The following is a 26,201-nucleotide window of genomic DNA, read 5'->3' on the forward strand; positions in this document are numbered from 1 at the left end:
GTAGGGGCAATAGAAATTTTATTCATCTATTTATGTGAGGCACTAATAAAACAATGCTATACAACTGTTGCTTAGCTTTAACCGGAATGTTCAAAAATAATAAAATTAAGTTTCTTTTAAAATACTCCAAGTTTTTTTTTTTCCACTCATCTAATCTGTATCTCTAATTAACCAACCAAAAACCAAACCCAGTGCCGTCAAGTTGATTCCAACTCATAGCAACTATAGGACAGAGTAGAACTGACTGCTAGAGTTTCCAAGGAGCACCCGCAGGATTCAAACTGCCAACCCTTTGGTTGGCAGCTGTAGCACTTAACCACTATACCACCAGGGTTTCCTCTCTAATTAAAGCAAGTTAAAATTATTGTATTGGTCATAGCCTATGTAAGCAATACCAAAACCCCAAACCCACTGCCATCAGGTCGATTCCAACTCATAGCAACCCTACAGGACAGCTTAGAACTGCCCCATAGGGTTTCCAAGAAGTGGCTGGAGAATTTGAACTGCCGACCTTTTGGTTAACAGCTGAGCTCTTCATCACTGTGCCACCAGGGCTCCATGTAAGCAATGGGTACTGAAATATTTGTTAAATATGCTTTATCCATTTTTCTAATCATTTCCCCAAGTTCACAAAATAAAACATTTTGTTACCATAAGCTAGATACAAATAAATAAAATCACGAAGATTTGAATTTATGGAACACTACTAACTGCATTTCCTCAAAATACCAAATCTAGTATAAAATTTAGTTTTCCTGAAGGACTATACATGTTAAGATGAGGGAAGAATACACACACACAGACACACACACATGTGCACTCAGGCACACACCAATGTCCCAACACTGGAATACTTTAATTATAAAAAATTAGGTTATTCCCCTTGCCTTATCCTGTGCCACAGCTTCAGGAGTCTTTGAAGGCTCTACCACCAGTGGAGCAAAATTTGCAGAGTCTTCACTGGAGTTAAAAGACTGCAATTTTAATTCTTCATCTAAAACATCAACAGTGGAGTCCTCCTCTTCAGTTATAAGCGAGGTCTTAAGAGTATCATCCATTATCTCACCATTCATAGGCTCTAACTCAGATGCCTAAATCATCAAGGAAAAAAATCACAACATGATTACAACCATCTTATTTATCCTAGAACGTGGGTTATTTCTCAGTGCCTACTTGTCATGTACAAGGACTCAAGATGCATTCACAAAACCATAGGACATGGGTTAAGGAATAGTCTTACTTGAGGAAAGGAGAAACTTATACGGCAGGGTCAGCAAAAGAATGCATGAGTACCTCAAAACCCCACTGTTGTTCTGAGAGGTGTGCTCTGTGAACATAGGGTTTATGTCTGAGATTCAGTGGAGAGACACTGCCTCCTTCTCATTATTCCTTCTTACAGGGCAATCATGGGAGGAACCTTCACAGTAAAAAGGCACCAGAGGTAGTCTAGATTTAGTGCTAACTCTTTTTTGCACACACCAGCTGTTTAGTACCCAGCATCTTTGGGGCCTGTAAGAAGCTGCAGTTTACCCTGCCAGGAGAGGAAGCACCACCAGTCTCAAAGAAAGCAGAGTTTGATGCAGCTCTTCTTGCTGGAAGAAGAGAGCCCCTGGTCTTGGCTAGCTAGCTGTCTAGTCAACCCAGGGTCATTTCTGAACAATCCTGCTCCTTGTATCACATTATTAAAATAGGGAAATGCTATCTGATAACACAAACCATCTAATTCCTGAAACTATTCTTCTTATGTTCATTTGTAAGACTTCTATTTAACATCCTAGTATTTCTACTTCTAGTGACATTCTAATAATTAGAAGGAATGCGTAAGTATTCAGAAATATACTGGGCTGGGTTATACAATGCCACTGAAGGGACATAAAGAAAAGTTTTCCAAGAGAAATATTGAAATCAGACTTAGAAAAATTAATCTGTCCATATATATACAGACGAGACTGCAAACAGGAGGTAATTATAATAAAACTCATTAAAAAACCAACCAAGGTGGGAGAAATGTTAAAAGGAAGAAAATAAGATACAGAAAAAAGCTAATCATAGAATTCTGGTCAGTAACTAGAAGTGACAGCAATTCAGTTATAGGTTTGAGAACAGAATGAAAATAAGAAAACAGACTCAATCCAGAAACAATAAGCAAGAACAGAGATTATGTTGACTTTAAGATGACAGAAGACATCTGTATAAACAGAATTTCCATTAGGCAGGTAACATTATGGGACTGAAAATCAGGAGTTAACGGTCATCCACACAGAGATGACAGTTGAAGCCACTGACTGGATGCATTTTCAAAAGAGAGATCATGAACCAAAGATCAGAAAGTCAAGAACTGGATCTCCCACAATATCCACAATAGGGAAAAGCAGCAAGGAGAAGAGTTATATACATAAAAAAAAAAAAAAGAACCTTCAGAGATAGGAAAACCAAAATCCAAAATACAGTGGTGTTATGAAGCCAAAAGACTATAGAGAATTTTGAAGAAGAGAAGATGGTCAACCAAGGTAAGGAAAGGTCACTGAAAATGAAATGGAAGTTGTCACTAGTCATCCACAAAAGTATGTTCTCAATGTATTATTCAATGAGTCAAACGGATTACGTGGAAGTACGTATAATCTTAAAGAGAAGAAAAAACTACAAATATTTATTTCTGTAAACTGAAGTCATATAAATCCTTTATTTTTTTTGCATATGCTTTTATTTTCCCAATTTTCTAGAAGAAGAAAAATGCCATTAAAAATACGCAGTTTCAACACAATACAAGGGAAGTCAGCACAACTGGACTAAACAAAAAGCTAGAAATACACAACCAAACGCTTCTAGAGACAGAGTAGCAGGGGCGGGGGTCTGGCGACCATGGTTTCAGGGGGCATTTAGGTCAACTGGCGTAACAAAGTGTATTAAGAAAACGTTCTGCATCCCACTTTGGTGAGTGGCATCTGGGATCTTAACAGCTAGCAACCCACCCAGAGCAAAGGAGAATGAAGAACACCAAAGACACAAGGTAATTATGAGCCCAAGAGAAACGGCCACATAAACCAGAAACTCCATCAGCCTGAGACTGGAAGAGCTAGATGGTGCCTGGCTGCCACCAATGACTGCCCTGACAGGGAACACAACAGAGAATCCATGATGGAGCAGGAGAGAAGCAGAATGCCGACTTTAGATTCCAGTAAAAAGACCAGACTTAATGGTCTGACTGAGACTGAAAGGACTCCAGAGGTCATGGCCTCTGGGCTCTCTGTTAGCCCAGAACTAAAACCATTCCCAAAGCCAACTCTTCAGACAAAGATTAGACTGGACTATAAAATGATACTGGTGAGGAGTGTGCTTCTTAGCTCAAGTAGACACATGAGACTACGTGGGAGCTCCTGCCTGAAGGCGAGATGAGAAGACAGAGGGGGACAGGAGCAGGTTGAATGGACACGGGAAATACAGGGTGAAAAGAAGTGTGCTGTCACATTGTAGGGAGAGCAACTAGGGTGACATAACAATGTATGTTTTTGCATGAGAAACTGACTTGAATTGTAAACTTCCACTTAAAGCACAATTAAAAAAAAAAACCTAAAAAGAAAAAATATATAGAGTTTTAATCATTAGCCATTAGAGAGACGCACATCAAAACTACAATGAGATACCATTTCACCCCTGCAAAAACAGCAATGATCAAAAAAAGAAAATAACAAATGCTGGCAAGGTTGTAGGGCTGCTGGGACCCTGATCTACTGCTGTGGGACTGTAAAATGGCACAAACACTATGGAAAATGGTATTGTGCTTCCTCAAAAAGCTAGAAATAGAAGTATCTTATGATCCAGCAGTTACACTCATAGGTATATAACCTAGAGATCTAATAGCAGTGACATGAATAGACATATGCACACCTATGTTTACTGCAGCATCATTCACGACAGCAAGAAGATGGAAACAACGTAAGTGCCCATCAACGGATGAACGGATAACAAATTGTGGTACATACATACAATGGAATATTGATATACTACTATAAAGAATAACGATGAGTTCTCAAAACATATTGTAACATGGATGAATCTGGAGGACATTATGCTGAGGGAAATAAGTCGATCACAAGAGGACAAATATTGTATGAGCTCGTATTTATTAAAAGAAAAGAATAGGCGTACATACAGAAAACAACGTTCTTTGGTGGCTACTATGGACAGGAGGCAGAGGGAGGGAGAATCACTTTCTAGACAGTAGACACTTATTTCTGATGACAGGAAAGGCAACACCAAATGCAGGTGAAGTCTGTACAACTCGACCAAGGTAAATGATGACGCTAACACATGATGACAGTAACAAGCATAAGGGACATTTTTGGTAAATGCTACAACATACACAATTTTGCAACAATGCCATTATCAACCAAAAAATACACGTGTGGTTACACAGGTAGATAAGCATGCATTTATGTGTACAGGAAGGACTATGTGTACACACATGTGCATGTACAGGTGTGTATCTGTCATTGTTAGGTGCCATCAAGTTGGTTCTGACTCATGGCGATCCTATGTGCATGCACAGGTGTATCTGTCATTGTTAGGTGTCATCAAGTTGGTTCTGACTCATAGCGATCCTATGTGCATGTACAGGTATATCTGTCATTGTTAGGTGCCATCAAGTTGGTTCTGACTCATAGCGATCCTATGTACAACAGAATGAAACACTGCCCAGTTCTGCACCATTATCATAATCATTGCTATGTTTGAGCCCCTGCTGCAGCCACTGTGTCAACCCATCTTGTTGAAGGTCTTCTTCTTTTTGCTGACCCTCTACTATACCAAGCATGATGTCCTTCTGCAAAGACTTGTCCCTCCTGATAACATGTTCAAAGTACATAAGACAAAGTCTTGCCATCCCTGCTTCTAAGGAACACTCTGGCTGTACTTCTTCCAAGACAGATTTGTTCACTCTTCTGGCAGCCCATGGAATATCCAATATTCTTCGCCAACACCACAATTCAAAGGCATCAATTCTTCTTCAGTCTTCCTTATTCAATGTCCAGTTTTCTCACGCATAGGAGGCAATTGAAAATACCTTTGCTTGGGTCAGGCGCACCATTAATAATCAGAACACAGAATGTACAAAGAATGAATCTAGGAAAACTGGAAGTTGTCAAAAATGAAATGGAACAAATAAAAATGGATATCCTAGTCATTAGTGAGCTGAAATGGACTGGTATTGGCCATTCTGAATCAGACAATCATATGGTCTACTATGCTGGAAATGACAAATTGATGAGGAATGGCATCACATTCGTCATCAAAAAGAACACTTCAAGATCTATCCTGAAGTACAATGCTGTCAGTGATAGGATGATATTCATATGCCTATAAGGAAGACCAGTTAATACAACTAATATTCAAATTTATGCACCAACCACTAAGGCCAAAGATGATGAAATGGAAGATTTTTACCAACTTCTGCAGTGAGAAATTGATCAACATGCAATCAAGGTACACTGATAATTACTGGTGACTGGAATATAAAGGTTGGAAACAAAGAACAAGGATCAGTTATTGGAAATAATGGCCTTGGGACAGAAATGACCCTGGAGATAGACTTTTGAAAGATCAATGACTTATTCATTACGAATATCTTTTTTCACCAACATAAACTGTGACTATACACATGGACCTCACCAGATGGAATATCCAAGAACCAAATCAACTACATCTGTGGAAAGAGATGATGGAGAAGCTCGGTATCATCAGTCAGCACACGGCCAGGGGCCCACTGGGAACAGACCATCCATTGCCCCTATGCAAGCTCAAGTTGAAGAAAATTAAAACAAGTTCACAAGAGCCAATTTATGACCTTGAGTATACACCACCTGAACTGAGAGACCATCTCAAGAATAGATTTCACACACTGAACACTAACAACCGAAGACCAAACAAGTTGTGGGAGGACATCATACATGTAGAAAGCAGAAGGCCATTAAGAAGACAGAAAAGAAAAAAAAGACCAAAATGGATGTCAGAAGAGACTCTGAAACTTGCTCTTGAACGAAGAATAGCAAATGGAAGAAACGGTGAAGTAGAAGACCTGAGGAAAAGATTTCAAAGGGTGGCTTCAGAAGACTAAGTATTATAATAAAATATGCAAGGACCTGGAGTTAGAAATATATACACAGAAACTGTTAAATGCGAACCTAATTTGCTGTGTGAACTTTCACCAGAACACGGCATTATTAAAAATACGTATGTATAGTTTTATAACGTAGAGGAAACAGAAGCTAAAGTGGAGTAGGTTAAGAAAACAGAATCAGTGATATAGTTCACTTGTTCAGCTGCTGGCTGGACTTGGCAAACAGGTAATATATTTTTCAAGAAACTTAAGTATATATCAAAGAAGAAATAAGAAATCTGTAGCAAAGAATGAAGATATTAAGGAAAAAGAAGAAAAGGACAGGAGACTGAAAAGAAGGAAGGAAGGAAAAGACAGCAGTAAATACTCAAATAGCTTCAGAAATAAAGCCAGATATCAAACAGTTGACTTTGTCACAAAGCATTTGCCTATTTGTTTTCTAATGTTTAAGAAAAATTACATGTATGTACAGTTTGCCTATTTTTTCAGGAATTTGAAAGATCGATTATTAACAATTTTTTTCTGGGTAACTAGCTCTTATCCTTTACTAAAACAGGAGTGCGATCAAGGTCATGTTGAATCTGAAGGCACTGGAATTGGTTCTATAAGGCAGATCTTATAGTCACATCATTTAAGTTTTTTCTTAAGTGTGTTCAGTTTCACAAATATATTTTTAATTGCACTTAAGGGATCTTACTACTTAAACATCCCCTAGTTTATCTTTGCCAAACTTTTATAAACTCCCTTAGTTTGATATATAAAATTATTCTTGTAACTTTATTGCTTTCCCTAACCCCAGTAATCTGACCTGGTTTTATATATATGTGTGTGTGTGTGTATATGTATATATATATATATTTTTTTAATTGGGTTATCTGTGCAAGTTTATTATTTTGGCAATTTTTTTACTGTGGTGAATACATTGTAACAAATTGTTTGCCTTTTCAACATTCTTCATGTATACAATTCAGTGACATTAGTTATATTTATCATATTGTTCAGTCATTAACATCTGTTTCCAAATTTTCCCATCACCCTTAACAGAAGGCTCAGTGTCCCCTAAACAATGAGACCCCTTTTTCTCCTCCCCTTCTCTCTCTCACCCGTTCCTGCTAACCACTAATAAACTTTGCTCTTTATACACCTGTCTATCCTAAATATGTCACATAAGTGAAATCATACAATATTTGTACCTGTGTGATTTATTTCACTCAGCATGTTTTAAGGTTCATCCATGTTGTAGCATGTATCAGGACTTCATTCTCTCCATGGCTGAGTAAATGTTCATTGTATGCATGTACTGTGTTTTATTTATCCGTTCCTTAGATACATGTTTTTTTTTAAACATTAAACACAATTTCTAAGATTCTAAAACAGTTCATATATTTTTCTAAGAATATATGACTTAAAAAGTTAAAATTTAGTTCACTTTCATTCATTTTACTTAACAAGTGATCTCACACCTTTTCACCATCTTGCTTTCCCAGGTGTGGCTGAGTTTCTGGGGTTGGTCGTGTATCTTTATCACTGCTTTCGTCCTCAAACTCAACCACACTCTCTTCTGGTTCTTCTTCTAGGAATTCTTCTGAGCTCTCTGATGTGCGTGCAGTAGACTCTAACCTGTAACAACAATAAATCATTCTTACTTGTTTTATTAAGGATGAATATAAAATTTCAGGAATCCTGTAAAAAGTAACACTTTGAAAATCACAAAGTGTTGTTCAGTCAACAACTTCCGACTCTATAGTCTAAAACTAATCTCTTTATCCTCTTACAAACTTGTTGTCTTTCCCCACCTTGTTCTTCAGCTCAACTAATAACATCAATTTCTTCTCAATCATGTAAGCTAAGCTAGATCCTTCCTCTGTCAAAGTGAACATACATCCCAGTTTCTGTGCGACAGTACAGGTTTATAGCTTTTGCCCCAGGACTGGCATAATCATTAATAATGCCCTTTTCATTTTCAAAAACGTCAGGACAATAAAATATATAGTTGAGTTCTACCTCTGAAATTCCTTTCAAACATATCCCCACCCTTCTATTCCCATTGTCATAGCCCCAGTTCAGGCCCCAATTCTCTCTGGACCACTGTAACTGCTTCCCAACTCACTGGACTTTCTGTACATTCTTCATCAAGGTTTTCACATGTATGCCTATCAGCTCAGCTCAGAAATTTCTGATGGTTCTCTATGGCTTAATGGTGTAGTGGTTCAGTGCTAACCAAAAGGTCAGCAGTTCAAATCCACCAGGTGCTCCCTGGAAACCCTACAGGACAGTTCTATTCTGTCCTATAGGGTCACTATGAGTCGGAATAGACTCAACGGCAACAAGTTTTTTTTTTCCTATGGCTTAAAGAATAAACTGCGCCTTCTTTGCATACAAGGCCTTACATGACCAGACCCTTATCTTTTATTAGATGCTACTGTTCACCTCAGATATGAGTAATCCTTATCAACATTCCTTCTAGCTCTGTGCCTTTGTTCATCTTACTCCCTTAGTCTAGATCTGCACTGTCTAATATGGTAACCACAAATATATATGTTGCTATTTACATTAAAATTAAATAAAACTACAAATTCAGTTCCTCGGTTACACTAGCCACATTTCAAGTGCTCAAAAGCCACAATGGCTACTGGTTCCCATACTGGGCAGTGCAGATACAGGCCATTTCCACCAATGCAGGAAGTTCTGTTGGACAGCCCTGCTGTAGATAGTACATTGGCAAACTTTTTCTAAAAAGGGCCAAATATTTTAACCATCGCGGGCCATACGATCTCTGTCACAACTACTCAACTCTGCTGTAGTAACACAAAAGCAACCATAAACATATAAGCATGCATGTGTCCCAGTAAAATTCATTTACAAAAACAGGCAGCAAGCCCATAGACTATAGTTTATGGACCCCTGGACCAGAAAGTCTCCTTTCCCAAGTCAGCTTGTTGAGTTTCTACTTCTCTTTGACGCTCTAGTCCAAAGGCCACTTTCCCTCCATTTCCCCAGTTACGAGTCACTCTCCCTACTCAGCATCCACAGAACTATCACAAACCATAGAGCACTCTTAACTGTTATTTGTCTGTCTTGTTTTGTTCCTCGTAGTGTCTGAGTAAGCATTCAAGCATTCAGTCTTATGAAAAGCAAAAATTCAGAATAATTCTAGGATGCTCAATTTAAAATGCACTGTCATTTCCTTCTAAAAAGGATATTACATCAAATTATTGCTCAATGAGAAAACCGGTTGTCTAATCTATTATTCTCTTTATAACTGACTAGATTTAAATATTTACTTGTACTTGCTTTTAAAATTATGTATTTTTCATCAAAATATAATATTTGCATAATTATGCAATAATCATTTACATAATGAAATCTGTGTAACAGCTACAGAACTCTCTACCTGAGTAAAATCATTTGACAGCTAAAATGGTAAAGCTATGAATTAACTGAAGGATGACTTAGAAACAATTTGTAGGACAATTACGGCAAAGATTTAATTTTATTTTAAAATTAAAAATCTTGTTTTCTTTAAGATTCAAAGGAAGACAGAGAATAATGTATTGACCCAAGTGTTCTGCTGATTCAATTAGCTACTAGTTCCTGGAGGAACTGGCTGCATTATCTACGCTAATCATGAATTCAAAAATTACATCTAGTATCCCAGTAAAACCAATCTGTTTTATAGGAAAACAAACGGTTTTTAAAAATTAAACCTTCAAACCAAAATCAAACCCATTGCCATCAATTCCAACTCACAGTGACCCTATAGGACAGAGTAGGACTGCCTCATAGGGTTTCCAGGCCTGTAAATCTCTATAGAAGCAGATTGCCACACCATTCTTCCACAGAGCAGCTGGTGGGTTCGAACCACCGACCTTTCAATAAGCAGCCAAGAGATAAAACCACTGCAACACCAGAGCTCCTTAACTAAGCTTCAGCATTTCTTAAAAAAAAAACTATTTGTTGTTGTTAGGTGTTTCAAGTCAGTTTTGACTCACAGCAACCCTATGTACAACAAAACGAAACATGCCAGATCCTGTACCACCCTCACAATCATTGCTGTGTTTGAGCCCATTGTTGCAGCCACTGTGTCAATCCATCTGGTTGAAGGTCTTCCTCTTTTCTGCTGACCCTCTATTTTACAAAGCATGATGCCCTTCTCCAGAGATGAGTCCCTCCTGATAACATGCCCAAAGTACCTAAGACAAAGTCTTGCCATTCTCACTTCTAAAGAGCATTCTGGCTATACTACAAACCAAACCAAACCTATAGTCATCAAGCAACATATAGCGACCCTATAGGACAGAGAAGAACTGCCCCACAGGGTTTTCAAAGAGCAGCTGGTGGATTCGAACTGCTGATCTTCTGATTAGAAGCTGTAGCTCTTAACCATTATGCCACCAAGGCTCCAGTTAGTTACCATAAAATTCACAAACTTGGTGACAATGAGTTAGTTGGGATAATATATAATCATGAGAATATTTTCCCACATCACTAGCATGAGAAATTAAACAATGAGTTTACTTTTTTACTACCATCTTCTCTCTATAACATTGTCAAGATATACTGACACCACTGGAAGACATAATCAATAATCTAACTATCGTTGTTACTGTTCTTATGTCATAGATTAAATTGTGCCCCCCAAAATATCTGTCAACTTGGCTAGGTCATAATTCCCAGTATTTTAAGGATTGCTACCATTTTGTCATCTGATGTGATTTCCCTGTGTTGTAAATTCTATCACTATGATGTCAGTGAGATGGGTTAGAGGCAGTCATATTGATGAAATCTACAGGATTACGCAGTGTCTTAAGCCAATCTCTTCTGAGATGTAAAAGAAAGAAGCGGGCAGAGAGACAGGTGGGAGCTCATACCACCAAAAAAGCAAGAGCCGGGAAAAAACCATGTCCTTTGGACCCGGGGTCCCTGCGCTGAGAGACTCCTAGCCCGGGGGAGGGTTCGTGGTGGGGACCTTCTCCCAGAGCCGACAAAGAGGGACTCTCCCCTGGAGCTGATGTCCTGAGTTTGGACATTTAGTGTAATGGATTGTGAGAGAATAAATTTCTCTTTGTTAAAGCCATCCACTTGTGGCATTTCTGTTATAGCAGCACTACATAACTAAGACATCTTAGGTGCTGTCCAGTCATTTCTGACTCACAAGGACCCTACGTACAACAGAACAAAACAGTGCCTAGTCTCGTACCACCCTCACAATGCTACGTCTGAGCCCACTGTTCCAGCCACTGTGTCAATTCATCTTTTTCACTGACCCTCTACCTTAACAAGCATGATCCCCTTCTCCAGGAACTGGCCCGGCCCCTCCCAACAACATGTCCAAAGTATGTGAGACAAAGTCTCACCATCTTCGCTTCCAAAAAGCAGTCTGCCCCTACTCCTTAGAAGACAGATTTGTTCATTCTTCTGGCAGTCCATGGTATATTCAATATTCTTCACCAACATCATAATTCAAAGGGATCAAGTCTTCTTTGGTCTTCCTTACTCATTACTCAGTTTTTGCATGCATATGAGGCAATTGAAAATATCATGGCTTCAGGCAGGTACATCTTAGCTCTCGAGCGACATCTTTGCTTTTCAACACTTTAAAGAGGTCTTGTGCAGCAGATTTTCCCAATGCAATACATCATTTGATTTCTTGACTGCTACTTTCATGGGCTTTGATTTTAGATTCAAGTAAAATGAAACCGTTAACAACTTCAATCTTTTCTCCGTTTATCAGGATGCTCCTTATTGGTCCAGTTGTGTGGATTTTTGTTTTAAGTTGAGGTGTAATCCATACTGAAGGCTCGAGTCTTTGACTTTCATCTGTAAGTACTTCAAGTCCTCTTTACTTTCAGCAAGCAAAGTCGTGTTATCTGCATATCACAGGTTGTTAATGAGCTTTCCTCCAATCCTGGCGCTGCGTTCTTCTTCATATAGTTCAGCTTCTTGGATTTTTTGCTCAGCACACAGACTGAAAAAATATGGTGAAAGGATACAACCCTAATGCACATTTTTCCTGATTTTAAAACATGCAGTACCCCCTTGTTCCGTTCAAAAGATTGCCTCTTGGCCTGTTTATATGATCCATATGAACACAATTAAGTGTTCTGGAATTTCCAAGCTTCACAACGTTATCCATAATTTGTTATCATCCACAGAGTTGAATACGTTTACAAAGTCAATAAAACATAGGTAAACACCTTTTTTGTATTCTCTGCTTTCAGCCAGGATCCATCTGACATCAGCATTACTATTCCTTCCTTGTTCCACATCTTCCTCTGAATCTGGCTTGAATTTCTGGCAGTTCCCTGTCAATGTACTGCTGCAACCGTTTTTGAATTATCTTCAGCAAAATTTTACTTGCATGTGATACTAATGATATTGTTCAATAATTTCCACATTCTGTTGGATAACTTTTCTTTGGAACGGGCACCAAGTATGAATCTCTTCCAGTTGGCTGGCCAGATAGCTGCTAGCTTCCAAATTTCTTGGCACAGACAAATAAGCAACTCCAGCACTGAATCCGTTTGTAGAAACATCTCAACTGGGATTCCATCAATTCCTGAAGCCTTGTTTTTCACCCATGTCTTTAGTGCAGCTTGGTCTTCTTCCTTCAATACCACTGGTTCTTGATCATATGCTAGCTCCTGAAATGAGTGAACACTGATCAATTCTTTTTGGTAAGCGACTCTGTGCATTCTTTCCATCTTTTGATGTTTCCTGCATCACTCAATTTTTTGCCCATAGAATCCTTCAGTATTGCAATTCAAGGCTTGAATTTTTCTTCAGTGCCTTCAGCTTGAGAACTGTCGAGTGTGTTCTTCCTTTTGGCTTTCTAATCCATGTCTTTGCACATTTCACTATAATACTTTGTCTTCTTGAGCCACCCTTTGAAATCTTCTGTTCAGCTCTTTTACTTCACCATTTCTTCTACTCACTTTAGCTGCTCTATGTTCAAGAGCAAGTTCCAGAGTCTCTTCTGACATTCATTTTGGTCTTTTCTTTCTTTCCTGTATTTTTAATGACCTTTTGCATTCTTCACGTATTATGTTTTGACATCATTCCACAACTCATCTGTGGTCTTCGGTCATTAATGTTCAATGCATCAAATCCATTCTTGGATGGTCTCCAAATTCAGGTGGGATATACTCAAGGTCATACTTTGGCTCTTGTGGACTTGTTTTAATTTTCTTCAGCTTCAACTTGAAGTTTCATAAGAGCAATTGATGGTCTGTTCCACAGTCACTCTTGGCCTTGTTCTGACTGATGATACAACCCTGTAGAAGAATTCAAATGCAAGCTTCTATACCCAACGTCATCTATATCAACAATGTAATAGCCTCCACCTTAAACACTAAATTCTAATAAAATGAAAATAAGAATAAACAAAACAATGAGAATAAAGAACTTTTACTTGTTTATTGAAGCTGCAGGTAAAGTATGGGAGGTCTTTTCATCTTCGCCTTGAGAACTACTAAATTCAGAATCCTGAAACCTCTTTCCAATCTTTGGCCGCTTTAGCTGACTGCTTCTACTACGAGTGGAAACAGGTGTTTTACCATGACCTGAGGGAAAAAAAAAGCAAAACTACACTCAATTCGTTATGCATTCAAAGGATTAGATATTAAAATACACAGAACTGTTAGGAGTATGCTAATTTACATCTATCCCTTCACTATTATACAGATATACCCTTCCATCATTGAAGTCAGGCTAAGAAAACATGTCAGTGTATTTTTCCAAAGTATAAAATCACTTTGTCAATATTCATTCCTCACATTTTCATGTTACCTTGAGCTTTGCAAAATATTTCTGTATTTTCACATATATTCTCTCCCAATAATATTGGAAGATAAAGATGGCAGACATTATTTTCTCTATTTTACAGGTAAGGAAATGAGGGAAAGAGAGGTACAGTAACTTACGCAGTGTTCTCACAGTAAAATCAGTGGCAGTGGTGGCATTAAAACCCAGGTCTAGATTTTAGTGCTAGAAAGTCTTCACTTATTCTGACGCATCTCCCCCTCCCCCACCACACACTCTCTCACTTGTTGCTAATTCTAAGTGTCTCAAACATTTATTGACAGATCGGTTTAACTGCTTACCTTCAGACGTGCTTGCAAAGGCATCTTTTAGAGAATCAATCTAAAACAGAGATGTAGATTAAAATCCAAACATTTAAACCATTTTTTCCTCCCTCTAATTCACTCACAGCTTCAAACTTTTAAAACATTTTTCAAATAGCACTTTTTGTACTCTTTTATTACATCAATTTTTAAAAAAAAACTTCACTTACAGTATAAAAAGGTTATACTACATCCTCAGTGTATTACGAGCCTGAGAACTTAGGAAGCTACGTAACATATCTCACACACTGGAGATATTTAATATTCTGTCCTCAGCAACCTTCTCTTCTCAGTCCACATGCTCTCCCTGTATAATTTTATCTATTTTAACTTCAGTATTTATTAGCTGACATCTAAATATACAACTTAAAACTCTCCAACTTCTTTCCTGACTTCCAAAGCTCTACTTCTAATGGATTACCTCCTAGTGGATATTCCCATGTATCACATCTAACATGTCCCAAATTGAACTCTTTCCCTAATATTATTCCCTATCTTGATTAACGGCAATAACAATTCAGTCATTCTAGCCAGAAGAGGCAGCAGTGACAGTTCTTATCCCTCATTCAATCAATCACAAAGCCTACCAGTTTTAACTTCGAAGAATCTCTCAAAACTGCCTCCTCCTTTGTATTATCATTGCTTTAGTTCAACCTTTATCATCTTTAACATGAAACATTTCAACAGCCTCCTCACTGGTACCCCTCGTTCCAATCACATCCCTTCTAATCTCTTCCAACCTAATGAGAGTGATATTTCTAAATTATGCAACTCGTTTTGCTTTTGGGGCCAAGAAGCCTTTAATGGCTTATCACCGCATAGAACACAAACACCCAACCTCTTCAAATGGCCTCCCTTAACGTGATCTCTCTTTTGCTCCAGGTTCTTTCCCTACCATTCCCAACAGTATCCTCAGCTTTAGCCACACTGAACTTCTTGCAGTTCCCCAAACATGCCATTTTCTTTCACACTTCTGTGTTTTTCTACATGTTATCTTCTGTTTGAAATACCATAACAACCCTTGTCATTGAACTCACCTTCATACTTCAAAAGTCAACTTGGTTACTACTTCCTCTATTCCAGTTCTTAGGTAGAGTTAGTCATACTCTGCAATGTGCCTCCAATCACTTGCTATATGCTCTATTAATGGAATCCCTGGGTAGTACAGTTAACATGCTCATCTGCTACCCAAAAAGGCTAGAAGTTCAAGTCCAACCAGAGACACCTCAGAAAAAAGGTCTGGCAATCTACTTGCAAAAACTCAGCCACTGAAAACCTCATGGACCATGGCTCTACTCTGACATACATGAGGCTGCCACAAGTCGAAGCTGACTAGACAGCAACTGGTGGTGGTAGTGTATCCGTTTACTTACCTATTTCCTATAGCGGACCACTACATTCTCCTACATATGTTTACTTACCTATTTCCTATAGCGGACCACTACATTCTCCTACATATGTAAGAACCACATCTTCCCTTTGTATGACCAGTGTTTACCACAGTATCTACTTTATTATGTAAATGTAAACAATTGACATCCACTCATTCACACTTAACTGCATTTATTGAAATCCTACAATATGGCAGGCACATGGACTTCAAAGAAGTCTGTTTATAAAGGCATACACAACTATATGAAAGATGGTAAGATAAAAATTCTACCATCGAGAAGCCTGTAGCTCAACTAAAAAAGGGAAAAATAAATTAACACAAAGTACAAACAGTATCATAAGAGAAAAACCAAAAACCCAAACTCATTGCTGTCGAGTCGAATCTGACTCATAACAACACTATAGGACAGAGTAGAACTGCCCCATAGGGTTTCCAAGGAGCGGCTGGTGGATTCGAACTACTGACCTTTTTGGTAAGAGGCCATAGCTTTTAGCCACTGCACGACCAGAGCTCCATCAAAAGAGAAGTAAATATAAAGTTTCATGTACAAAAAATAGGAAAAAGCAAATCAAAATACCATCATTACCTAAAGAATAAATCATGTGGTTAAAATAAACAAAACTACTTCCCTGTGTGGTTACTGATAAAAAGAGACACAAAATAAATAGTTCAATATGAGAAGTAAATATTTTCCCTGAACTAAATAAAATGTTAAAGTAACATGAAGAAAATGAATTTCTAAAATGAAAGAAAATCTAATTTAGGCTGCCAACCTCATGAAATGGCTCCATTGTAATATATTCTCACCAACGTGATACTTGGAGTCCCTGGGTGGTACAAACGATTAACACACTCGGCTGTTAACTAAAAGGTTGGAGGTTGGAGTCCACACAGAGGCACCTTAAAAGAAAGGTCTAGTGATCTACTTCTGAAAAATCAGCCATTAAAATCCCTAGAGAGCACAGTTCTACTCTGACACACATAGGGTTGCCATGAATTAGAATGACTCGATGGCAACTGTCTTTTTTTTTTTTTTTAACATGACTGTGGGACAAACAACTAAGTTCAGACTTTTGTTTCATTTTCTGAAAAAAGCCTGAGCAATTAAGGTGCTCTTGGAAACCCTGGTGGTGCAGTGGTTAAGAGCTATTGCTGCTAACCAAAAGGTCGGCAGTTGGAATCCCCCAGGCACCCCTTGGAAACTCTATGAGGTGGTTCTACTCTGTCCTATAGGGTCACTATGAGTCAGAATCCACTCGATGGCAATGGTTGTTTTTTTTTTGTTTTTTTTTGGGTTTTGTCTTTCTAGGACCCCTGTGGAGCAGTGGTTAAGCACAATGATTAAGTGGTTAAAAGGCTGGCAGTTCTAATCCACCAGCTGCTCTGTGGAAACCCTAGGGGGCAGTTCTACTCTCTCCTATAAGGTCACTATGAGTTGGAACTGACTTGACAGCAATTTTTTTTTCTGTGTGTGTCTTTCTAAAATAGACAGGCAAGTAGGGACTACACAGGCCCCTATATCTGGCAAACTAACTTCGGGAAGGGAGGAGACATGATGCAGTCATGCATATTCACTGATTGTATGATTATAAGTATGCATTAAGGCTCCAGTTATACATATTCGTTGAGGTCCTAATGACTAGGGAACTCTGGACCTTGGAGCTCTGTCTTTGGGGCTTCCTGGCTTGGTGAGAACATGTATAAACAGGAGAGGGTATGGAACATCCCTGTGAACAATGGAACCCTCACGCTGAGACCTTGCCTGATATGTCTCTGCACTTGTATCCTTTGTTTATAACAAGTGGGTTAACTGTAACTATAGGTAGGTAACAGTCTCTGTGAACTTTGTGAGCCAATCTAGAGAATTAATGAACCCACAGGGGCAATGAAATGGCACGGGCTGGCAGTACAGAGTCGATTTGTGTAATAGAGAAATGCTGCAGGGCAGTCGATGAAGGATAGAGTCCTTCTAGCTTGTGAACTAGTCCAGGAGACTAGAGAAAGAGACAGGGAAAAAGAAAGAGAAGCCAGCTGGTCTGAAGTACAGGGAGTTGTGCAGGCTCCCAACCATATGGCTGCTCCCCGCTGGCCTGGCCTCAGGTGACCAAGGGTGTTTTGACCCAACTCAGGAGAACCACAAATGAGGTCTGACCTAACTTTGGGTGGTTAGGACGTGAGAGAGGGTTTTTACCACCGAAGTGCCTAGCAACGAGGAATGGAAATGTGAGACAGTGAAGCCTAGATTCATTTCCAGGTGAGAAGTGAATTCATGCTGATCCTTTCCACGCAGTTACTGATAAAGGTGGGGTTTGTCCACCTTGCCCCTTCTATAGTGCAGCTTACTGTGTTGTCCTCACAACGACATTTAAAAATATTTGGCTTAATATAGTTATACTTAATAAATAATTGCTGTCATTACATGTATGAGAGAAACATATTTTTCTATCTTTACAATACTTGCCTTGATTTTATGATACCTGCCCAGTACTAAATGAACCTGAGTATACCTGAGGAATATGGACTGTAATTTATCGTGTTAGGCACAAGCATGACTTTATAATTGTCTTTATTTAGAGATTATGTATGGTTTAAGGAGATGTGTACAGGTACCCAGTTGACAAGCGGTAGACTGTGACAATGTTATGCGTCAACTTGACTAGGCCCTGATTCACAGTATTATGTAATTATCTTCCATTTTCTGATCTGATATAATTATCCTTCATTTTATAACATAATGTAATCACCTCCATGATGTGATTAGCTCATCAGTTGTAAGGGTAATTTCCTCAGGGATGTGGCCTGCATCCAATGAATATATGGACTTTCTGGCAAAGCTCACTTGCTTGCTGTGGATCCTATTTCCAGCTTGTCTTCATCTGACCCCTAGTTCTTGGAACTTGAGCCAGCAACCTGGCACCTGATCTGCCAACTTTGGGATTCACCAGCTCCACAGGCCTGTGCGCCAGCAGCCTGTCATCTGACCTGCTGATTCTGGGTTCCTCAGTCCTTGCAAGCATATGAGTCAGGAGAAGCCTCCAGCTGATGCCTGACCCACTCAAATAGTCAACTTTTATGCTGAGACAGGAAATAAACACAAATCAATTCCCCAAAGCACCTGTCTCTGAAATGCACATGCATTTACACACACATTCAACACTCACTACAAATATACTCAGATGTACATGTACAAAACAAACTACGACTGTAACAGATGCCGTCACAACAAAGCCGCAAAAAACAAGACAGATTTCTAGAAGTCATTCAACAGACCCATATTTTAAGTAATATCAAGAACCACAAAGTATCAGTTCTAGAAAAGGTTCTGGTAAGTCCTCTGGACTGCACTGTAATGGGACCTAGCCTTCTACTATTCAGGGTACCAAATATTTGAAAAGTGCCATTATCTCCTACAAAAGACCCAGCATATAACCTGAAACTTTCCACAACAACTTCATAAACTCTGACCTACTATTAATTCCACGTCTGGGAATTTATATGCATAATGAAATAACTGAGCCACTTATAAATGTAAAAGTTCAATATCCTATATTAAGGAAATAAATTATGGTATTTACATATAATAGAATGGTGTGCTATTTACCAATTATGTTTTAAAACGGTAATGGCATAGAAAATGCTTACAATATTACAATAATGAAGAAAAGCATTTAGTGGCAGCGTAAGAAAATAAAAACAAAAATATTATGTGTGCAGATACGTATTTTGTCATATTCAGTACATATATGAAAATGTTAATAGTCGATATATCTGGGTGGTGGTATTACAGACTTTTATTTTCTTATATGATTTTATGTGTTTTCCACATTACCTTCAACTAGCATATAATGCTGTTAACATCATTAAGATGATTTTTCAAAGAAATGAAATCCTTAGTAATTCTGAATTTTTTGGTCGAATCATTAGAAATTATAAAATTATCTTGAACAAATTAACATTTTCCTTCAAAGTCATCAATTAATAAACAGCACCAAGAAAACTAACACAGTAAAAATTAGTTGGCTGAATGAACTATAACATTTAAAAATCTAAACACAAGTGGAATCTATTTTTAAGAAACACATAAAAACCATCTCCTACAGCAAACACACAGTGTACCTACAGTTAGCTGCACTTCACTAGACTGACTGCCTCCAGCTCCTGCTTCGTATTCTGGAACAGGTGCAAGACCATATTCTCCCGACACAGGTCTTTTAGCTTCGTTTTGAGGAACTGCTGCATACAGAAGAATTTTAAAAGTTGCAAACCAATCAGTATTTGGTTTTAATTGTAACATTGTCTGTACTGATGTTCATAAGAGCCTTGGAAAAGAGCCTAGACAGAACGGTGTTGAAAATCTAGGGACAGGATGTTCTCTTCACCAATATCATAAAGTGAAATCCTGCAACTATAAAGAGTTATCTGTATTTAGTGATTTTAGGGAGAGATATGATTGGGAGCTACCTTCAATCCCTTGATGCCTAGTCTTGCTATTTTAATAATCTCTGTCTATTTCTTACCCACCAATTCCTACTACCCTTTGCCATCAAGTCGATTCCAACCCACAGTGACCCTATACAACAGAAGAGAACTGCTCCATAGAGTTCGCAAGGCTGTGAATCTTTACAGAAGGAGACTGCCACATCTTTCTCCCACAGAAGAGCTGGCGGGTTCGAACCACCCATTTTAACCACTGCACCACCAGGGCTCCTTCCAATTCCTATTAGGCTCCTACATTCAACTGGGCTATTCGAAGTCCCGTTATTATTAGTGATTCAAATGCTAATCCCAAATAAAAACTCCAACTTCTGACAAGGGGGTCTGTTACAGACAGAACACATCACACCACACCACTACTCTCTACCATAAGACACAACCACTATTAGCCTTTTTAAGTCAAATTTGTGTTGAAACTGAAGCATTCTTACCTGAAATTTTAAGTGTTTCTCTTTGTAACGCTCTGGTAATCGGTATTCTCTGGTACCAGTGTCCAACACCTTCAACTTCCCAAAGGAGTTCATGATCTCCTGGATACTTTTCAAAGTATTGCTTGCAAGCTGAAAAACACAGGTCTAGCATAATCCTGATATCAAAATAACACCAAGGCAACTCAAGAAAAGAAAATCATACAGCAGTTTCATTTATGCATAAAAATCCTAAAAAAAGACTATTTTATTAATGTAGCTTTATAATGATTCTTCAAATCTACTAGGACAAGTTCCCTATCCCTCCCCTGCCTTTTTTTTCCCTCTTTAACCATTAAGAAGAAATTACTAAATGTTACTGAAAGACATAAAAGAAGAATAAAAGGATTGTCAGACTCAACTGATAGCATGAAACCAGTAATTCTCACCAAATGAATCTCTAAATTCCATGCAATTTCAAACAAAATCTCAACAGGGTTTGTTTTTCAGTGGAACTTGCCACAACTTGATCCCAAATTCAAAATGAAAGACCAAAGGGTCAAGAAAGACTATTCAGGATAATTTTGGAGGTGAAAAATAAGGATAGCAAGTATCAAGAGTCATTATCAAGCCAAAGTAATTAAAACAATCTGGTATTCACATGAGGATATGTTAAAAACAAGCAAAAAAATTAAATATCAGGGAAAAAAAGACAAGGAAAGAACCACACATACACTAAAACTTGGCAAACGACAGAGAAGGCGTTACATTTCAGCAGAAAACAGATACAGTATTCAATAATGGTGCTGGAATAGAAATCCATACAGAAAACATTAAGTCAGATCTTGACCTCACATTCATAGAAATAAATTCTAGACCTAATGTAAAAAACAAAATATTAAAAAAAATAGGAGAATATCCCTAGAACATTAAGATAATGAAGAATTTCTTACGAAAGATACAACAATCACACTTCATAATGAAAAATTATGATGAGTCTGTTTAAATTTAAAACCTACATTATCCAGTCTGTGCAAGAGAACTTTCTGTGATAACGGAACTGTTCTATATCAGCACTGTCCAAACACAGTAGCTGCTAGCCACATGTGGCTACTGAGGAACTTAATTTATAATTTTACACAACTTAAACTATATCCTATTTAAATTGGTGGCTACTGTATTGGACTGCATGGTTCTATATTAAAAAAAAGAAATCATAAAAACACAGATTGGGAAATATTTAGAATAAAACAAAGTATCAGTATCCAGAACACAGAAAACCAAAAAAGAAAAAAGTCCACTGCTGTCGAGTTGATTCCAACTCATAGCAACCTTATAGGACAGAATAGAACTGTGCCATAGGGTTTCCAAGGAGTGGCTGGTGGATTTGAACTGCTGACCTTTTGATTAGCAGCAGAGCTCTTAAACATTGTGCCAAAGGGCACCAGAACATATAAAGAACTGCAAAAACTTAATTAGAAAAAGACAAAATAATCCCAACGAAAAACGGACAGACTAGGAACAGGAAATTTAAATATAATAAAATTTGAGTGGTCGATAAACAAAGATAAAGATGATAAATGTCTCTAGCCGCTAAGGAAATATAAAATAAAAAGATACCATTTTTACATCCATCAGATAATAAAGAGCATCAAGAAGAATTTAGGGAAATGGAAATCCCACACTCTGTTGGTGGGAGAACATTTTTGTAACAGTAAAGTTGAAAAGATATATTTTATGATCCAGCTCCATTTTAGGCACATACTTCTAAGTATACGCTTATGCACCAGAAGACATTTATAATGTTCCTTAAAATACTGTTTTTAAACCAGGGGTGGGAGGACAATAAAAGTGTCCATCAATGGGGGGGGCTATATAAATAAATTAGTTATACAATGAAATACTGTTCAAGAGTTAAAACACCAAATTGTCTGAAATAGAACTCTTAAAATTTCTATTCTTAATTCTTGCAGTCATTATTTTTACATTCAAAAAAGTCATAAAATTATACAAATGATTTAAATAAAACACTGTCAGGGACTCTCTAAACTGAAGCAAAAAATAAAGAATTCAAGCACACCAAGACTTCATAGAAAGAAAGAAATTGGATGATACACATCTGAAATTCATTTGGTATTCAGTTTCTTTACCATTAGAATACTAGAAGAAAGTAAGGATTAAGAGATTCTGCCTGCAATGAATCTCTCTGCATTCCTCCCCAAATTTGGTAAACCATTATTTTACTTTGAGAGTAGAGAGGTTTATCCAAGGGCATACAACGCTCATCCCACTCTCAGGTATGGGTCTAGAATGAAACTACGATTCAAGATGGGCATGTAACACTTGTTTCCGGTTTTCTGGATAACCTTTGATGTTAAAAGAATGCGGAAGACTAGGATATACAAATGGCCGACAAGCATGTGAAAAGATGCTCAACATCAATAGTCATCAGGGAAATGCAAAATCAAAACCACTGCACACTCACTAGGATGGCTACTGAGTAGGAAGAGGGTGAAGAAAAATGGAAAACAGTAAGTGTTGGCAAGGATGTGAGCAAATTGGACCCCTTATCCATAGCCGGTGGGATTCCTTGCAGCCACTGTGTAAAACAGTTTGACAGTTTCTCAAAGAGTTAAACATAGAATTACCATATAAGCCAGCAATTCCACTCCTAGGTATAAACTCAAAAGAACTGAAAGCAGGAACACAAGCACAAACTTATATACCAATGCTCACTGTACTTTTCACAATAGTCAAAAGGTGTAAACAATTTTGAAGTTCATCAAAAGATGAATGAATAAACAAAATGTGGTATAGCCACACAATGAAATTTTACTCAGTCATAAACAGAAATGAAGTTGTGATAAATGCTATAACATGGATCAATCTCGAAAACATTACACTAAGTGAAATAAGTCAGATATAAAATGACAAATATTGTATGATCCCACTTCTGTGAAATATCTAGAAGAGGCAAATGTACAGAAACCAAAGTTTATTAGTAGTTATTAGTTGGGTATTAGGGGCAGGAGGGAGGGGGAAAGAAGGGGTTAGTGCTTTAAAGGGAACCGAGTTTTTACTGTTACGGGTAATAAAAAAAACTGAAAATGAACAGTGGTGATGGCTGTATAATATGGTGAACACAACGTCACTGAATTGTGCATGTAAAATATGTTGAAATAGCAAATGTTTTCTTATATATAGTTTTACCACAATTAAAAAAAAAGAGGGAGAGGACTTAGAACAAAAATATCCTTTCAAAAGAAACAAACATCTGGTAGCAGAATGAAATCAATGGCATATTATATAAGTTTCCAAAGAAATTATTTTCCTTGAAGAAATCTGATTTCATTAAGAAGCTGTATGAGTTTTACACAATTGAAAAATAAATCCACTACTGGTTTTTAAAATATTGCCAACATTCTACATCCATACAATTGAATACTAAACAGCATTAAAAAATGAATAGAGCTACATGTAGCTACCTGGATGAATACCACAAACATAACGCTGAATGAAGAAAGAAAACTGCAGAGGAATTCATAATTAAAAACTACTCATATAGCTTTTAAATATGCAAAATAATACGATACATTGTTTGAAGACATATACACATGTATCAAAAGTATAAGAAAAGATAAATGCCAAATTTAGCATAGTGCTTGTATCAGGGAAGAAAAGAATCTAATTAGGAGGAGTACACAGAAGCTCCCACTATGTTGGCAAGGATCCATTTCTCAAGCTGGATGGTACATGAGTATGTTACCTTATACTTTATACCACAGAGCTACCATAAAGCCCCCACTGCAAAAAAAAATTTTTTAAATGGGCAAAGGATCTGAAAAGGCATTTCTTCAAAGAAGATATACAAATGGCCAATGAACACATGAAAAGATGCTCAACATTATTAGCCATTAAAAAAAAAAAAACATTAGGGAAACACAAATCAAAACTATAATGTGATACTACCTCACTAGGATGGCTGTAATAAAAAAGAAAGATAATAATAAGTTTCAGTGAGTGGGTGGAAATATAAAATGTTGACAGAAATGTAAAATGGTGCAGCACTTTGAAAAACAGTCTGGCAGTTCCTCCAAAGGTTAAACATAGAGTTACCCTATAACTGTAACAACTTCACTCCTAGCTATGTACCCAAGAGAAATGAAAACATATGTCCAGGTGAAAACTTGGACATAAATGTTCATATAGCAGCATTACCTGTAAAAGCCAAAAAGTAGAATCAACCCCAAAATTCATTATTGTATGATATATCCATACAACGGAATATTATGCCATCATAAAAACATATAAAATACTAATTCTACAACATGGATGAAACTTGAAAACACTATGCTAAGAAAAAGAAGCCAGAGAGAAAAGGCCACATATTACAGGATTTCATTTATCCACAATGTCCAGAATAGGCAAATGTACAGCTATAGGAAGCAGACGAGTGGTTGCTAGGGGATAGGGGAATAGGGAGTGAATGCTAATGAACACAGGGATTTTGGGGAAGGGTGATGAAAATGTTCTGGAATTAGACAGTGCTGATGGTTGCACAACTGTGGATATACTAAAAACATACAGTGAAATTATGCACTTTAAAAGGGTGAATTTTACGTTTGTGAATTATATGTCAATTTAAAAAAATACCATATACCTAAAAAGCCATCTATCTGAAATAAGGGCACACTTGTGAAATTAAGCCTTAGAGCGCCAAGAAATCCAAACTGATTTGATATCAATGTATGCACATTTATAATATTTTAGAGAAATAAGTCATAAGTGACACTGAGACAAGAGTTTAACATTTTTTAACACAGTCCATTTACCTGTGTACATGAGAGAGGACAGTGGGTACCGCAAGCCAAGTGCCTCTTCCGTAAAGGAATCAACAAAGTCCTCCAGCATGTGAAGCCCAAAATCTTTGCCTCGGTGTTTCTTTCTCACAAACATTGTATCAAGAACTGGCAGTTGGTAGCTTTGGGTAAGAAATGAGGCACATATACTTCCTGCAGTCATAAGAACAGAAATCAAATAGTTCTTTACATTAAAAGGCCACATATATATTTGGTGAACACGAGTTAACAGTCATTTTAAAAATGTTTAGCTTTTTTCCTACCTCAAGAAAAATGCTAAAGAAATTTATAAGCCCTATAATACAAAATTATTTATAAACTTTAAGACCTCTAGCTGCTATTACACATCATGATGTATGCTTGTGATAATGAGAAGAGCTACATACATATTTTATGTTTGCCAACAGTATCATCTGATATAGGGCAGAGCAATCACCAGCGTTTTGTGGAATATCTCAAATATATACCACTGTCTGTGCACCTGCACAACTTTCAAACTCATCAACTATCAAATTTTCAAATTCAAATAATACCTGATGACTATGGTTTATAATATATCAAGTATCTAATTCCAACACTGGTATCCAAACATTCACCGTTTCCCTTCACTTTTCCCCTGATGAGTATCGTTTTTTATCTACTTAATGATGGCAAAGAAGTAAATCAGTTCTCCAGATCTGTAAGGACTATCACTAATTAGAAACATTTCTGTCTTTGAAATGGCTACACCAGTAACTTTTTGCTGTAGATATACTCCTAAATTGATCTTGTATGTTCAAGGTCAGAGATAGATAAGAGAAATAGATACGA

General features: G+C 37.5%; 1 protein-coding gene across 5 annotated transcripts in view; it reads right to left on the reverse strand.

Moving 5' to 3' along the window:
- FAM169A (family with sequence similarity 169 member A) overlaps positions 1-26,201 on the reverse strand; it is a 95,949-nt gene that overhangs the window by 4,689 nt on the left and 65,059 nt on the right. For all 5 annotated transcript variants that reach the window (XM_049865744.1, XM_049865754.1, XM_049865782.1 and 2 more), the window contains 7 exons: positions 25,365-25,544; positions 20,557-20,685; positions 19,752-19,864; positions 14,218-14,257; positions 13,527-13,677; positions 7,579-7,735; positions 888-1,091 (listed from right to left, as the gene is read on the reverse strand). In XM_049865744.1, coding sequence (XP_049721701.1) covers positions 888-1,091; positions 7,579-7,735; positions 13,527-13,677; positions 14,218-14,257; positions 19,752-19,864; positions 20,557-20,685; positions 25,365-25,544 — 974 coding nt within the window. The remainder of the gene's footprint in view (positions 1-887; positions 1,092-7,578; positions 7,736-13,526; positions 13,678-14,217; positions 14,258-19,751; positions 19,865-20,556; positions 20,686-25,364; positions 25,545-26,201) is intronic.

The sequence above is a fragment of the Elephas maximus genome, chromosome 2 (assembly GCF_024166365.1).
Source record: "Elephas maximus indicus isolate mEleMax1 chromosome 2, mEleMax1 primary haplotype, whole genome shotgun sequence".
Lineage (NCBI taxonomy): Eukaryota > Metazoa > Chordata > Mammalia > Proboscidea > Elephantidae > Elephas > Elephas maximus.